Source organism: Hirundo rustica, chromosome 2, assembly GCF_015227805.2.
Source record: "Hirundo rustica isolate bHirRus1 chromosome 2, bHirRus1.pri.v3, whole genome shotgun sequence".
NCBI lineage: Eukaryota > Metazoa > Chordata > Aves > Passeriformes > Hirundinidae > Hirundo > Hirundo rustica.
In genome coordinates this window covers 50509092-50525203 of record NC_053451.1, presented here as the reverse complement: position 1 = coordinate 50525203, position 16112 = coordinate 50509092, and the positions used below count along the sequence as shown (strand labels likewise).

The 16112-nt window shown below is 34.0% G+C and overlaps 1 protein-coding gene across 10 annotated transcripts in view; it reads right to left on the bottom strand.

The window, feature by feature from the left end:
- Positions 1-16112, bottom strand: part of NBEA (neurobeachin) — a 460498-nt gene that overhangs the window by 375747 nt on the left and 68639 nt on the right. For all 10 annotated transcript variants that reach the window (XM_058419545.1, XM_058419546.1, XM_058419548.1 and 7 more), the window contains exon 2: positions 5641-5872. In XM_058419545.1, coding sequence (XP_058275528.1) covers positions 5641-5872 — 232 coding nt within the window. The remainder of the gene's footprint in view (positions 1-5640; positions 5873-16112) is intronic.

Below are 16112 nucleotides of genomic sequence, written 5' to 3'. Positions count from 1 at the left end.
GATCTTTACTGAAATGAAAGGCCAGGGGAAAATAAAAGAAAAAAAAAAAAACACTTCCCTCTGGCCCCTGCAAAAAAATCCAAATTAACAAAAGCCCCACAAACCAATCAAACAGAACCCCAGCAAGCAAACCAAACAGTAGCAAAACAACAACAACAACAACAAAACAGTAAGAAAACAAACAAAAATCATAGCAAGAAAATAATTAAAGAGCACAATAAAAAGAAGAGATCAAAACTGCTCATAAGTTTATGGAATACAGCTTTCACTACAACATCTCAAACTCCATCAACTTTTACAGTAAGAACATTAAACAGACTCTTCAGACTATCAGGTTTAAAATTACTGATATAGTGTTTGCATTTTTATTTAAAACCCCAGAATTTCATTTTAAGAATTTGTTAGCTTGTTGGATGCTAAACCTTTCCTTACACTCCACACTTTTTTCTGGAATAAAATAAGAATTACTAATCAGAACTAATAAGAATTACAACTTCCTCTAGCAGGAGGTAAATCAATTTGCTCATATTCACAGATTAGGCATAAGAATTTAATTCAAAGATCAAGTGAAGTCCAAAGTTTTCAAAACAGAGGAGCTATGACACAACAGAATCATCATTAACACATCTTCTCAAGTTCATTTATGTTCAACAATCACAGAATTCCCCCACCCCACTCCTGCCTCTCTGCAGGGGAAGACATGCTCCCTACATATAAGTTTACATTTTATTTGTAGGACTGCATGCTATCCTTGTTCATTAGTGAAAAGAGGACTTTTACAGGTGCTGACAAAGAGTAGCTTTCAGGAGAAACAATGCTTTCCCAAGACATTTCACATTCAGATTTTGTTTTAAAACAGATTTTCTCTTTGCAAATCCATATATATATGCGGTTTTGAGCATTAATATTTATTTAGCTTTTTCCACAATGAAACTAGCCTCTGATCCTTAGCAAGCAAAAGGCATGTATGAAGAACGAAATAATAATTTAATTTACAGAAGACATAGTAAACTTCTTGGTCAGTGAAACTGCGTATCAGGAAAGGCAAAAGAAAAGCATTCCAACTTAGCAGATATTTTCACCATAAATTCTGAATATAATCCTAATCTCCAAGTATAGATTTTTTTTTTCCCCCCCCTCTCACTTCATTAATCTTGTCTTTAAAAAGAGTGTCCCATATGTTTGTGACAGATTTAGGGAAAACAAAATACACCTAAGTAAACTAAATGCCTTGCCTTTCATGGAGGTGAATTCTATGACTCAGCTCCCCTAGCACCTGCCCCCTTCACTGTAGTCTCCAGCCTGCAACGTGAAGCTGGCACATCTTGTACATGATCAGAAACTGGGCAGTCACACTGAACACTCAGAAAAGGAAATAAGCACAAGTGAATACTAATCTTTGGCCGAGAATTTCCCAATTTCTGTTTTGTAGTTTCAGCTTTCTATTCAGATCAAGGAACTGCAAATTTTGCTTCCTTTACAGAGAAAAAAATGTCGTGTAGAAGTGAAGTTGTCTGGTGAAAATCAGAACACTATTAAAAATAAACCTTGTAGCATAGAGAAAAAAACACAAATTAATAGTCAAACACAGAAATGATTGGCAAGTTTTAAAAATCACTGAACACCTACTGCATTGCTTTGTTGTTATAGCCCTGTACTACCTTATGGCACAGAAAAATTCTTATTTTTACTGAAGATGTGGATAACCTACAGGCATTACAAATACATATTTATAAGTAATGAATTAAACATTGATGGAGAGAAACAAACATAAGCTCCCTAATTATGTAACTCTGGGTAAAATAATGACCTGGAAGATTGAAGCCCAGCAGGTAACAAGCAAAGATAAAGCAAACATCATCTGTGGAAGTTGAAGCTATTTAAAGGTATTTTTGTAAACTCTTCTAAAGAAGATTTGTTTCTTTTTTCAATATAAAGACTTAAAAATAACTATTACATAACTTTATTCATACTTATTAGAAATCTCATAAAAGAGTCAGTCCATCTGGTTTATAAATCCTAATAATCCACTCATCTATAAATGGACAAAGGTCAGAAAGCACACTACAACTGGATTTTTTAAATATCTACTTATCTTTTTAATATTAAATAAGATTACATATGTAACTGGAATCCATGATCTTATTTCAGAAACAAGATTATATATAATAATATTAAGTCCAGAAGGAGAAAACAGGCAGTTTCTCATTTTTAATGGATTTCTTATTTCTATTATTGTCACTTTCTGAATACTTTCATACTAAGCAGTTTTCATACGATCCATAAATTAACCAGCAACCTTGAAGGAATGCTTAATTCAGTCACTTAATAGAAAAACGCCTGCCTGTCTTTCAAATAACAATGCAGATTCATCAAAAATAAGGGTCTGGCATTAACTCTGGAAGACATACTAAATAGCACTGGAAAGAAAACTTCAGGAAACTACCCTCCTGCCTCCTTAACCTCATGGCCATTAAATTGGGAATTTTAACCCTTGTTGGTGATGTAATAAATTTGGTTGGAGATAGAGAATGTGATAATTTTGCAGTTTTTACTTATGGAATGAGTTGAAAGAGGAAAGCTTGTTAACAGACCATCAATGACAGAGCAATCAAAACCTAACAATGTTGCTTGAAAACTAGGAACTGTTTCAGTGCTTAAGAATTCAGTATCAGAAATTTTAGAACAATTCCCTACATCATCACACAAGAACTGTGGGGAGAAAAGGGACTTAGGTGAGACATATCTACTCTCTCTGAGTTCAGGCTACTTTCTCATCCATCATTCAGGCTTCTGAGGTGGGACTACAGACATATTATCCCAAAGAGTCCCTCAGAGCAGACAATCTGCTTCACTACTCATTGCCTGGAAACAGAGAGCTGTAAAAAAGTGAGCCCCTCAAAGAAGATCCTGTGCAGATGTTAAAAAAAATAAAAAGCACCCATCATCTATGAAAATATTTTCTCAACTATTGATAAAATGGCTGACCATTCACTATATTAATACAACAGATTGTCACAGTACAAAGATTTCTTTTTTTTTTTTAAGCTGATGCTTCTGGAAAGCAAATCAAGCCCTACATTGCCACTGAGAGTTTCAAAGTGATTAAGCTTTCTTCTTCACCACAGAATCTGTAAAATCACATGAAGTTAGATATTTAAAGTACACAGAACCTCATGAATCTGAGAGTCTTCATCTAAACAGACAGAAAAGTTCTCCTCATTGCAAAAGTCTGGCTACATGTTTCTTTGCTGCTTACTATCATAAAATCAGAGAAGAGTGGCTTTCAGGACAGACTGGTCCTGAAAGTGTGCTGACAGAACATAAAACAGACATTATTGACTGTCTTGTCTGTTTAAATCCTATCTAGGTCTAATCAAAATGTTTCACAAAGAAACAAGCGAGATGACCTAAAAGCAAGCAACCATCTCCCAGAGAAGCAAATAACAAATAACAAAAAAACCCCCAAACAAACAAAAAAACCCAACAACAACAAAAAATACCCACAACAACAACGAAAAGCACCACAGAAAACCTATACCCTTTCCCAGATGATAAAAGCCAATTTCAAAACATTAGGCTGACAGAATATTAACAACTGTTGTGGAAAAAATGTGGTACTAACTTCCTAGAAGTAACAATGACCACAGCCCTTGTTCAAAGCAGGCTCCCTTTAATGTTAAAAATAATTTTAACACAAAATTTCTTACTTTATTCCCTGGATTTGGAAAGTTCATAGAAATATTTGAGGCAAAACAATTCCACAACTGTGACCTCAACACCTGTATAGGATGTTAGGGAACACAGATACTGCATTAGTTGCCACTGATTTTGCCTAATATCAAAATAGCTATTACATGAACTTTTTTGTTGCCTCTGACTTATCACCAATATTATTACCACTTATAAAAGGAGACTAAGGTGCTTACAGAAATCAGGAGATAAAAGCAAAACTATCAATTTGGTTTCTTCCATGTCTTGTTAAAAAAAAAAAAGCCTCTCCAAAAAAATCATCTATTTACAGTTATCAGAGAAAAGCCCTAGGAAGCGTGATTCTGTTCAATCCCTGCTCATCATATATAAAGGAATACTCAGGTAATTGGAAACACTGCAAAGCTAAAATGTCATCAGAATTACAATTTTCAGTTTTGATTTTAAATTAAATATGTGCTCCCTTCATCCATGTAAGCATACCAAAAAACAAGCTTACTTGAAGGGGTTTTTTTCCTGCAGAAGGTCTCTTTCTGAAGCACTGTGAGACCACTCACAGAAAAAGGATTATTGAGGTAGAAGATCCATTAGTTTTGTTTATTCTAATTAGCTACTCCTGGTTTATATTAGTATCTGTAAATTAAGAGTGATTTAAGAGTGATTTTTCAATTCCCAAATGCCCCTAAAATCCAGATACTATGCTCTTGATTTCTGACATCTACAATTACCTAGGCAGTTTAAAAAAAAAAAAAAAACAAAACAAAAAAACCCCACAACTCGAATGGAGGTACCATTACAGTCTTGTATGCCACAATGCCACATACACAAGTACCACTTATGAGAGCTCAAAGCTTAAATCGGATGAATTTTGTTGGTGTGATTACCTGTGTAAGAACAGTATTGCCATGAATAAGAGTATCTTTACCATTACACTACCCTGACATACCATACCTATAAGTACCATAAAACAAAACATATTTGGTGAAAATCATAATTTATGAATCTATTGGCCTGTTCTACTTCAGTTTGAATTTCACTGTACAGTATTTAGCATAACAGTTATGATTTTAGAATTTAGAGATATATTTCTAAACAAGTTGTTCATTATTGACTTGCTTTGAAAAACAAAATGTAGGTTTTCCAAATACTACTATCACAAACACACTTATACTGGGGAAAAAAAAAAATAAAATTCTTCAGTAATCCAGTTTGCAGCCTGCTGTTATCATCTTGCTTCTTGTCTGAAATCCTTGCTAGTTTACTGCTCCACAAAACCTGTATGTGTGTCAGGAACCAGATCATCAACTAAAATATTAGAATTATAAAAGGTCAACCTCTGAAATCTTTCAAAAATGTCTCACTATATAAGTATCCTACCATCAGTCACAAACTATATAAGGATTAAGAACTACTTTCACCACAAATGTAAGAAATGAAAATATATTATAAGAATCACAAGAATACATTACAGAATGATAATTTAATGAAATCCATATGTCCAGCATTCAAACCTGTAAATACATTGTTACGCTGTCAGATAAGGTTATGTTTAAAATGGACCTAGCAAGCCTGACATGATGATTAAAAATGACCAACGCATGAAAAAACAAAAATATTGCCTTGTAGTTAAAAAAAAAATCTAACATCCTGTTTTTAATTATTTTGATTTTTCTATCACTAAGAAAACAACTATCTTCTCAAATGAATTAACCACCAGTTATTTTACACAATGTATCTATAGAGATTTCTAATGAAGAATATATTTTTGTCATTTTCCTGAAATTAATGAAAAAGTACTTCTAACTCGATAGCATTACTAATGAAAACATCACTTTAAATACAAACCATAACATCCCATACCTTTCCATAATCACAAAACATTGGCAGGTCAAGAATGCAATAATTATCTTATCAGTTGGCAATTTATACCTGCAATCATGTCGTCCACAGTACTCATCTTCAGCAGTACCTGCTCAATTAAGCCAACTTCTGTGCTAGTCTGTAAATTACGGACGCTTTTACGTAGAATTGCAGTGAACATACTCCAGATTTCTGCTTGGCACGTTACATCACAGTGCTCCAAAAGCTCTGACATGCATGTAATGCTCTCTGCATCCTGGATTATAAAGTTCATCTCCAGATCAAATTCGCCACCAACCAGCTAAAAAAGAAAACAAGAACAGCATTACAATATGAAATACATAGTTTAGTGTCCCTCATAACTTCATTGTGACCAATACAGAATATCTTTTACATGGCAAGAGAAGTAATTTTGATATGAGAAATTCCCAGCTACGCTTTGTAAGAGCAAATTAACAATCGTGTTATGCAAAACAAAGCTCGTAAAAATATACACACTTGTATTATAGAACACTACCTTCAATTTTGTCACTGTGCTGAATAGAGCATCTCAATAAAATAAAATCTAAATATATTTGAAGTATTCCTTCCTGTGAAGTAATTAAAATGCTAAGCTTGGCCCAGACAGATGTAGTGCAGAACCTGAAAAGCTCAAGAAGCAATTGAGGTTTTCCCACCATTCTCTGAAATATGCCTACTCGAAATAAAAAGACACTAATTTAGTTTTTTCTCCTGAAATAAGCCAACATTTGCCCTTAGTTGTGTTTGGAAGACTTTACTGCCTTTTCCGTTGTCCCATTCAAATAGTCACGCCTGAAAAAAGAACCGCTCATCTGCTCTAGAGTAACATGGACAGAAATTATTCTTCCACACATCAGCTCATTGTGTGGTCAAGGCAATCCCCTTTCAACGGCACAAACATCTTTCAGTTCTGGAGGAAATACAGCCTGACTCTCATGCTTCCTACTTTATCCTAATGACTTCGAAGAATTTTCAAATTACCAGTGTGAAATGCCATAGAATCATGGAATGACACAATCGCTTGGGTTGGAAGGGACCTTAAAGATCATCTAGTTCCAACCCCACCACCATGGGCAGGAACTCTCCACTTGGCCAGGTTACTCAGAGTCCCATCCAGCCTTGGTCAGTATCTCTGGGCAACCTATTCCAGTGCTTCACCACACTCACAGTAAAGAGCTTCTTCCTAATATCTAATCCAGACCTCCCCACCTTCAGTTTAAGGCCTCCCCCCCTTAACATATGACCTTGTAAAAACAGTACATGACCAAGCAAAAACTCCCTGTTCAGCTCTCTTTTAGGCTCCCTTTAAGTGCTATAAGGTCTCCCTGGAGCCTTCTCTTCAGACTGAACAAGCCAACTCTCTCAGCCTGTCAGTAACACTAATTTCAGTAACTGTAAATAAATTACACAAAATAATGGGATAAATTAATATTAAAATAATTATAAGAATTTTTGTTCTGTTTGTTTAATGGAGTTATATAATTAAAATTTGAATAACATGTTTTAAATTAAAGATATTCAAAGAATTCTCTCTTATAAGTGTATAATTTTCAACAGTCAGTTTCAATAGAAGGCAATTCCATAGCCTATTTAAAAGCAGTTGGTTTGACTTATAAATTAAAATAAGTTGAAATACTCTGCAAACTTTTTTTGGTGGCTAAACTCATCCAAATATTCAGACTTCTTTTATACCCCATCTTCAGACAATTAATACAAGTAAGCAGGGACTAGCTTTGGCTTCCACCCTAATTCATACTTTTCATTCACTTTCAAATTACTTTTTCCTCTATCAATTAATTGCTAATAACCAATTTAAAATTTTGTAACATAAAAGCTTCTAATATGCTAAATATATAAACTGACAACCTCCTTAGTTCTCATGAGACATTTAATTACATTAAAATAAAAACTATTATCCTAATTATAATTAGTACTTCAATTTAAAACTTGTGACTGCATATCATATTTGCATATTTGGTAAACACATAGTGTGTACCAAAGGAAGGCAAAAATTTTCCAAGATTAGAACACAATTTCTAGTCATTCTTTAGATTCATGAAATTTAGTTTAGTTTCATAGCTTTTACTATCTTTTCAAGAAATTCAGCCAGAGTTTTTATTTCTGAAAACAGCAGCAACTTGTGCATACTTCATCAGCAATCTGTGTTGTGTGTTTTCAGATATCTCTTGGCCAGGATAAGCCTCTCTGAGATTATGTTAAAAACACATAGAAGTAGAACAGCCACCTGCAGAAGACAGTCAGTTGAACTCTCTTAGATGACTATCCCAAGATGAAATTAAACACCTCCTGCAAGTGTCTACTTTCTGTTGGGGGCTTTCTCTCCAACAACTTTCCTCCATTTCTTTCCATGAAGGAAATCTAGGAAGAAAAATTGTGTCTTCATCACTGGATACATTCAAAAGCCATGTGGTCACAGATCTGGACAACCAGCCTTAATTGGCCTGGCTTTTGCAAGAGAGTGGGATCAGAGAACCTCCAGACTTCTGTTTGAACCTCAAAAATTCTGTGATAATATTTACACAGGCTGCCTTCAGATTGGGTATATTACCCACCATTATCAATAAGCTGATTTGATTTTGGTAAGTTGGACTTAAAAACAAGGAAAAAAGTCGAGCAATGCCTCAACTGGAATGGAGGGCTGCAATAAAGACTGATCTACTTTCCTCAAACACTATCCATTGTAAAATTCTAGTAAATTTAAATTAATAAACTAATATAGAATCAGTAAAACAGATAGAAATAATTCACTACAGATGAAAATAATTCAAACTGTATTTGCTTTCTAATGTAAATCCTTATATTAATAGGTAACATTTAAGAGACTGAAATGAAGCTCCTGTAGCAGTCTGAAGTGACAGGATATTTCAGTATTATTAAAACCAAGATATCTTATTCTATAAACATCTCAGACTGAATGCTAATAAAATTGATTCTATGGAGAATCTTCTCCTGGGCTACAGACTACCCAGCAGGTGCTACAATTATTTCCTTCCTACAATTGGCAACAAGAAATTTATAGCCACAGTGACTGCTAATTTCACCAAAGAGAACATTAAAGTGTTCCTATTTGCCCTTAACTTCAGTTTAAGCATATTTCAGATGGTAAAAATTATCATAATTATTATTAAAATCAACTTCCTTAATAAAGGAAACAAATTATTGAACTAATTGACAATAGCAAAAATTTAGGAAGGCAGGGGGAGGTGACATCTTTAAAGTAGTCATCCTAAATTAATCATGAATTAAAATATAAATACTCTTGATAAAAGGAAGTCTAAGATGACAAAGAAAAACTAAACAAAAGTGAAGTATACAGAAATAAATGAATATGGTTAATTTGTGATCAAGAAATAAAGCAGGCATCTCTGCTTTAAAATGTGCAAAATCAAATGGAATTCAGCCAACAAAAGAATTAGAACATTCACTACAAAGAAAGCATCCTCTAACAACGCTTCTGCACCTGGATTTCCGAGGGAAGACAGTAGGTAAAGAGGAATAACCAGTCTCCACAACAGGGGGAGGTAACCACAGGAGAAGCAGGGTGACAATGAGCTAGTAATGTGCTGACACTAATGAAAGGACAAACTTCACTAAGGAGTCAGATCATTAAATGCAGTTAAAAAACACCAACTACTGAGAGCTGCAAAGATTCTTCTGATATCAACTGTCCAGGAAACAATGCTTTAAAAATTCAAAATTAGTAAATGCAAAATAATTGAACATTATTACAGTTTTCCTCATGTGTATGAGATGACAGGCTCCAAAGTCTGATATTATCATCCAGAAGAGATCTTGAAGCCCTTGAGGGTGCTGCTTCCAAAAAACTATATTAAAACATATTAAAAACTGCCAATACATAACTAAATACATAATGAATTTGCAGCTTTCTTAGTTGGGTAAAATTGTGGATGCAATACCATATAACAAAAAGTTAACTCATACTTCCAAAAAGTAACTTATTTTTAATATAGCTCCTGTAATATATTTCTGTAATGGGACAAATTTCAGCTGGAGTACAAGATGAACACTTTGATAGAAATCCTTACAGATGCCAGCATACCCTACCATAAATCAGGGCTCTTTCCATATCACACATCTCAAACACGATCTTTTTTTATGTCAAACACTAAGTCTTTGCATTCTTTAATATTTAGTAAAGACTGTTTTCACCATGATTAAGTATCCTGAAGTACTGCTTGTACTTTGTCATATTCTTCATCTTTCACAGCACAGCTGTAAGAAGTGAAGCACCAATCTAATGTTCAGATAATGGTTATAGGTGTGTTGACCGGGGTCAACAAACAACTCCTCCCAAAATGGTACTGAACTGTCAGTAATAAGCAAGTTAGATTGTATTACCCATTGCTTGCAACAACAGGTTGACATTCCTTGCAAATTGCTCCAAGAATCTAACTTAATCCACACCACCATTCTCAAATGCAGCTGCTTCACTCAGAACCTCCATTTTTCTAAATATTGTCACCATTCCTCAGTAAGTTCCTACCATTCACCATGCTATGCAACAAAAGGGTTTCTTCCTAAATTGCCACATCTCTGCAGAACTTAGGCTGGTCTTTTACACCCTTTTGATCTAGAACAGAGAATAAATACTCTCCCAAACACAAGAAGTAGTCTACATATCTCAAGACAGTCTGTTCATACCAGTTCTTGAAATGCAATAGAATACGCAACGCTGAACACCTAGAACTGAATGTTTGGCTTTTGAAAATTGGAATTTTTTAGTATGAGATTCTTCAAATCAAGTTTGGAAGAATGGATTGTAATTAAAAGTGAATAGAATATTTCAGTTGGAAGGGACCTAGAAGAATCACCTGGGCTAAGTTTCTGACCACTCCTGGGCAGTCTGAAAGCTCAAGCATATCGATAAAAGTATTATCTGAATGCCTCTTAAACACTGACGGGCTCGGGGCATCAAACACCTTTTCAGAAAGCCTGTTCCAGCGTTTGACCATCTTCTTCACAAAGAAATGCCTCCTGACATTCAATTTAAATCTCTCCTGATGCAGCTTTGAACCATCCCCATGCATCCTGGCACTGGATACTACGGAGAAGAGCTCAAAACTTCCCTCTCCACTTCCTTTTCTCAGGAAACTGTAGACAGGCAACGACTAAAAACAGTATATTAGAACCATGTAAACCAAAGTCTTCAAGCATTTAAATCGCTAAGTTTGCAGTTCATTGCTGTCAAAGAAACATTTTCTACGTTCCTTCGAGTTGGAGTCCTACCTGCATTTATTTAAACAAAAATCAAGGATATGATTTCCAATATTAGAGAGAGTGCCACTGAAAAATTCAAGTATCACAACAGTATAATTACTAAAGCCCTAACCACATCCAGGCCTAATCTGCACCACGTCACTCCTACATTCTCTCTCCTAATTAACTACTATCACATTTGCTCTGCTTTTTCCAAAGGCAAAAAATAAATGAAGGCATAACAGTCAACATGACAACAACCCTCATCTGTTTTGAGCAGAAGCATTTTAGGTTCAAGTATGTACATATATAACCAGAATAAAAAAATTTTTTTCCTTGTAGCTATATAGGAGGTAAAGTTTCTAAACAAAATTATTAATTCTCTTCCACCCCATGATGCTCATGTCTCATTTTAGTCATTACAAAACAGCTGACTTGGCATATAGCACAAGTTTCCATAGGAAAATGCTGAGAATAACCTACGCAAATGAGATTGAAAATCTCTTAAAATTCCAAATCAATCAGTTGTTTTGAAGAGAAAATTAGTAAACATCTAACTCTTGATAAGTAAAGCCATCATATAACACTGAAGAATGATTTTTGTCACAACTGGAACACCTTTTCTAAAAAAAACCCCACTGAACTGATTTCATAATCACCAGTGAGAATTCAAAATATGTGGAATCAGAATGCTACTGCTTCTTTTATAAAGACAGGCAACAGTATAAGCATTAAAACACAGTTTTCTGAGAAAAGCAGTAGGGGACCCAGATAGGAAAAAAAAAAAAAAAACAGGTTACTATTCTATGGTCATTAATTAAAACATTAAATTTCTAAATAATTAATTCAGATTTTTAGTAAGATTCTTCCTCAACTGCATGAAAGAAGATTTCTTTAGGCAAAGGCATTTAGAATGCTAAATGGAATAAACTAAATTGTTCAGTGACAGAAATGTGTGCTGATCATATGCATTTGTTAACCTAAATATATCAATATAACTACAGGAAAATCACAGCTAAAAAAACCTTGAGAAGGTATGTTTCAAAACTGTAATGCATTCTTTATTTATTTTTAAATGGTAATTTTAAATTGGTGAAGGGTAGTCCTTAAAGATTTGAATTACAGCTACGTATATCTGGGATAATTTTCACAATTCTCTTTACCATCATTGGAAAGTAAAAGATGCTTCAGGGAAGTGATTATCTCAATGTTTTTAGATGCAGCATCAGAATGAAATAAATCTTTTTCAGGGAATGTAGTACTTTTTACTGACTATAAAAGGACAACTAGTTCAGACGGGCACATCAAAGTTATGTCAGATAAATCAACCAATGTGCTCACAATATGGTTTGTAGCCAAATATCAGCACTAAAAAGACTGATTCTCATGTGAATCATTACAACAGGATATAATTCTGCACATTAACATACTCGTTTTAAATGGGCCTTCCTTCATTTTAACTTCAAAACCATTTTTACTCTAAATAATATATTGCACATACGCAGCAGTTTGTCACTAAGGGAATGCTACCTAGTAAGTTTATTGACAATTTTAAAGCAATCTGAGAAATTAATTTAAATGGGTTTTATATTTGCTGAGACAATATGAATTAAGTAAGATGACCATCTTACAAGAATGTGCTTGTTATTTTACAGGTTGTAAAATATCCCATGAATTTACCTTTATTTTCTTACATATTCCTTGAGGAAGGAGGACAGATCAATTCCAGTGGCAGATCAACTACATATACATATGATTTATGTATATGTACATAAAGGCTGTATAACATAATTGACAATGTCAGACCTTTTCTAAGTATTGTGGAGGCTTAAAGAGAAAAAATAAAATAAAAAAAAATTAAAACAAAAACAAAACACAAACAAACAAAAACAGACCACAAAACAAAAATTAAAAATGGACTATTGAGCACACATTTTTTTAAGCTGTTCTTTACCTATTGCAAAAAACACTATTTGTGGGTAAGACAGGGATTAGTTTGATGAAATTCAAATATCTGCCTTCATAAAAGCTTCTTTAGCACAGGAGTCAGATTCCTTGAAAAATAGGACCTACCTTAGAGGGAATGTGAAAAAAGTTTTAAAGTGTGATACAGAACAAAACTTACCCACTTAAAAGAACTTATAAAGTAACCCAACAACTTCCAACAGAAATGAAGACAGAAAAAAGTCTTTTACGTAAAAGTACCTCGTCCAAAACACAAACCCAAAAATCCTCCTTGTGGTCTATTGTTCCCATGTCACTAGGGGGACATACTGTTCCTTTTATTATTTTGATCTCCACAAAACCATTTTTGGCCATACCAGAATATGAGCTTTTACTTCAAGATGTCAACCTGAATGATTAAAGACTAAGAAACAAAATCTGCAGGTTTATTTTCAGTGAAGTAAAATTAAAACCATTTTCAAACTTGTAGCTAAGTTGTTTTCAGCTTAACTATTTCAGTTTCTCTTACAAATTACTTCTGATCTTGACTTAATCAGAAAAGAGATCAGCCAGCTAGATAAGGGACTTTCATACCTCAAAAAAGGGAACAGTTACTGACAATTAATTTTAATAAATAAAACCAAGCAGCTTAGGTTTGCCACACATCTGAGAGCAAAAATTCAAAATTGATTTTTTATGGACTATAAAGAAGTTGATAAATGAGCACAGCTTAAAGAGTATGAAAAATAGCATTACTAAACAGATATCAGTGGTTCATTTTGCTTCTAATAATTCATAGCTCATTCTTGCCTGTCTTCTTTCAGTTTCAAGTATAACTAAGATCAAGGTACAGATGTTAATACAATAATAAGCTCCTGCTTCTAATTGCCTGGTTTCAATAACCAGGTATATTTTAAAACAAGTTACTTGGAGGTGTTTTGGAATCATGATGGGGTGTGGGTTTTTTGTTTTCATTATTTTTAGGTGCTTGTTGTTTGTTTTTTCTTCGGGGGTGGGGGCAGTTCTTTAAGGTATCTTCTTTGTTTCTAATCCAGAAAAGAAGAAAGAAATTGAAATAACTGAGAATTATCAAAGTTACAAACAAACTGTACTCTGAAAAAAAAAATTTTTTTTTGCAACTATTTTGTAGCCTCTTCTACTAATAATAACACACACTTGCACCACAGAAATCTGCATAGCCAAATCTGATGGGTCAGCTGCATTCCTTATTTATTTTTCAACAGCCACAAACCATATGTAGCTTTTGGGGGTTTTTTTGGTAATTTGAATGATATATTATCTCTGTAAACAAACTTTGCCGAGGTTTAACAGTTATCATAGAACATCACCAAAAATTTAAAACTCTAAGAAACTTTCAACAATTACACATTGATTTAAATCTAATCTGTATTGCATATCTGTAGTGCATATTGCACTATCACACAATGTGTTTGTGCAAACAGCAATGTCTGTTTTTTAAAAGAAAACAACTGGAAAATCCCTCAATGCATGCACACCTGTTTCCCAAACTTTACATAACAGAGCAAAGAGAACGTATTTGCAATAAATACTAATAGAAAATTTTAGTCAACAGAAGTTGTCAGTGACTCAGAACAATTGCATTTAAATTTTTTTTTAAATTTTTTATTAATTTTTTTATTATTCAAACATACTTGTCAAAGCAATTTTTCTTTTGAGCATTAACTCACGGATGCATTCTGTGACCAGAACAAATTGCAACAACACAGTTAATGGAATTTTAGTCTTGGAAAATGGTGGGGGTTATTTCAGAATAGTCCGTGGGATCCTTCCCAGCTACGTCAAAGACACATAACAATTCAAGAAGGAAAAACATGACAAATAATGTTGATTTTGAGGATTATGCTGTGTCACACTTTGGCTAAAATGAAAAAATAGCCACATGCCATCAGGACAAAGCCCACTGGTCCCAGGGACTAGCCCACCATCTTCTTCTAAGCAGCCATTGTATATTCCCCTTAGTCTGTAAACCCAAGACAAATAGTCTGCAGGTTCTCTTATTGTCCCCTTCTTTCCCATGAGGTACAGTCAGGAAGGCAAAGTGGTTGCTCTCTAAGGGAGAATTTTTTTTTTTTTTTTCCCCCGAACCTGTTTTTCCCCACTATTCAGGAGCTCTCATGTGCCACTTACTTCGCTAAATACCACTCGACATAAACTCAGCTTACTTTTTTATACCACAGCACTGTTGTTTGATAAGAAAAGGAATTACATTCCTCTATTAAGATTAAATTATTACCTACTTTAATTTCTAAAATTAAATAATGATTTTTTAAAGTGTCCTAGTCTCAGATCCATCTCTCTCTTAAGTTACAGTTTTCTTTCACTGCTTTCATTTTGAATTCTTTCATTTCCCTCTTGTCACAAAACACCTTACAACTCTTAAAAAGCTCAGAAACTATAAATCAAGATATTTAAAACCAAAACAGTTCCAATGAACTTAGTTATGACAGTGTCATTTTCCAGCTGATACTGATAGACATACATTAAAGATTAATGGCAGAGTGATAGCCCAGGCAAACCACAATGCCAGGTATAAATTATCTCAAACAACACTGAAGTGAGATGTGCATAGCACTGGTATTAACTTCATTTTGCTGAAAAGTAGGAGCTTAATGGGAAGAACAGCATCCTTAATTCTCAACATCCTGCTGCTTACTTATATCAATAATTTCGAGATATGTAGTAACATTTTTGCTTGGTGTTAGCATTCTGAAACTTTCCAGTGGCAATGCTAATCTCCAGCTAAAGAAGATCTAAATTCAATTTCAACATGCTTATTTTCATCAATCTTTCATTTTTAATTAACTACTTACCAGGCAGTCCTACTCTCCAAGAAGTTAACATGGAGAAAACAATCCAGTGTTTGGCACAGAGAAAAGCCCTCATTCATTTCTGAACAGTGACTCTTTAGTGACTTTTTAATGACTATAGAACTAATACTAGACATGTGCTATAGATCCATGTAATTCTCTGCATGTAACATAACTAGGTTAAAACCAACAGTAATTGTGGAAGTGCCCAGCAGAATTTTTCCTTTTAAAAGGATCTGTAGATTTCAGGAAATATTAACAAAACAATATCTATTATACAGTTAGACTTATTTACAGAGCTTGAGCAAATGCTTCCTGTAGAATCTACCTAATTCTTAAGACTGAAAAGCCCATCGACTATGTCTTATAAATAAAAACAGTCAAATGTATAAACAACTATAGTTTTACCTCAAACCTTACTTTGTTCCCTAATTTATAACTAGCAAAATCCTTCCAAGTCTAATCAATTAAAAAAAAATCTCTCAGGAA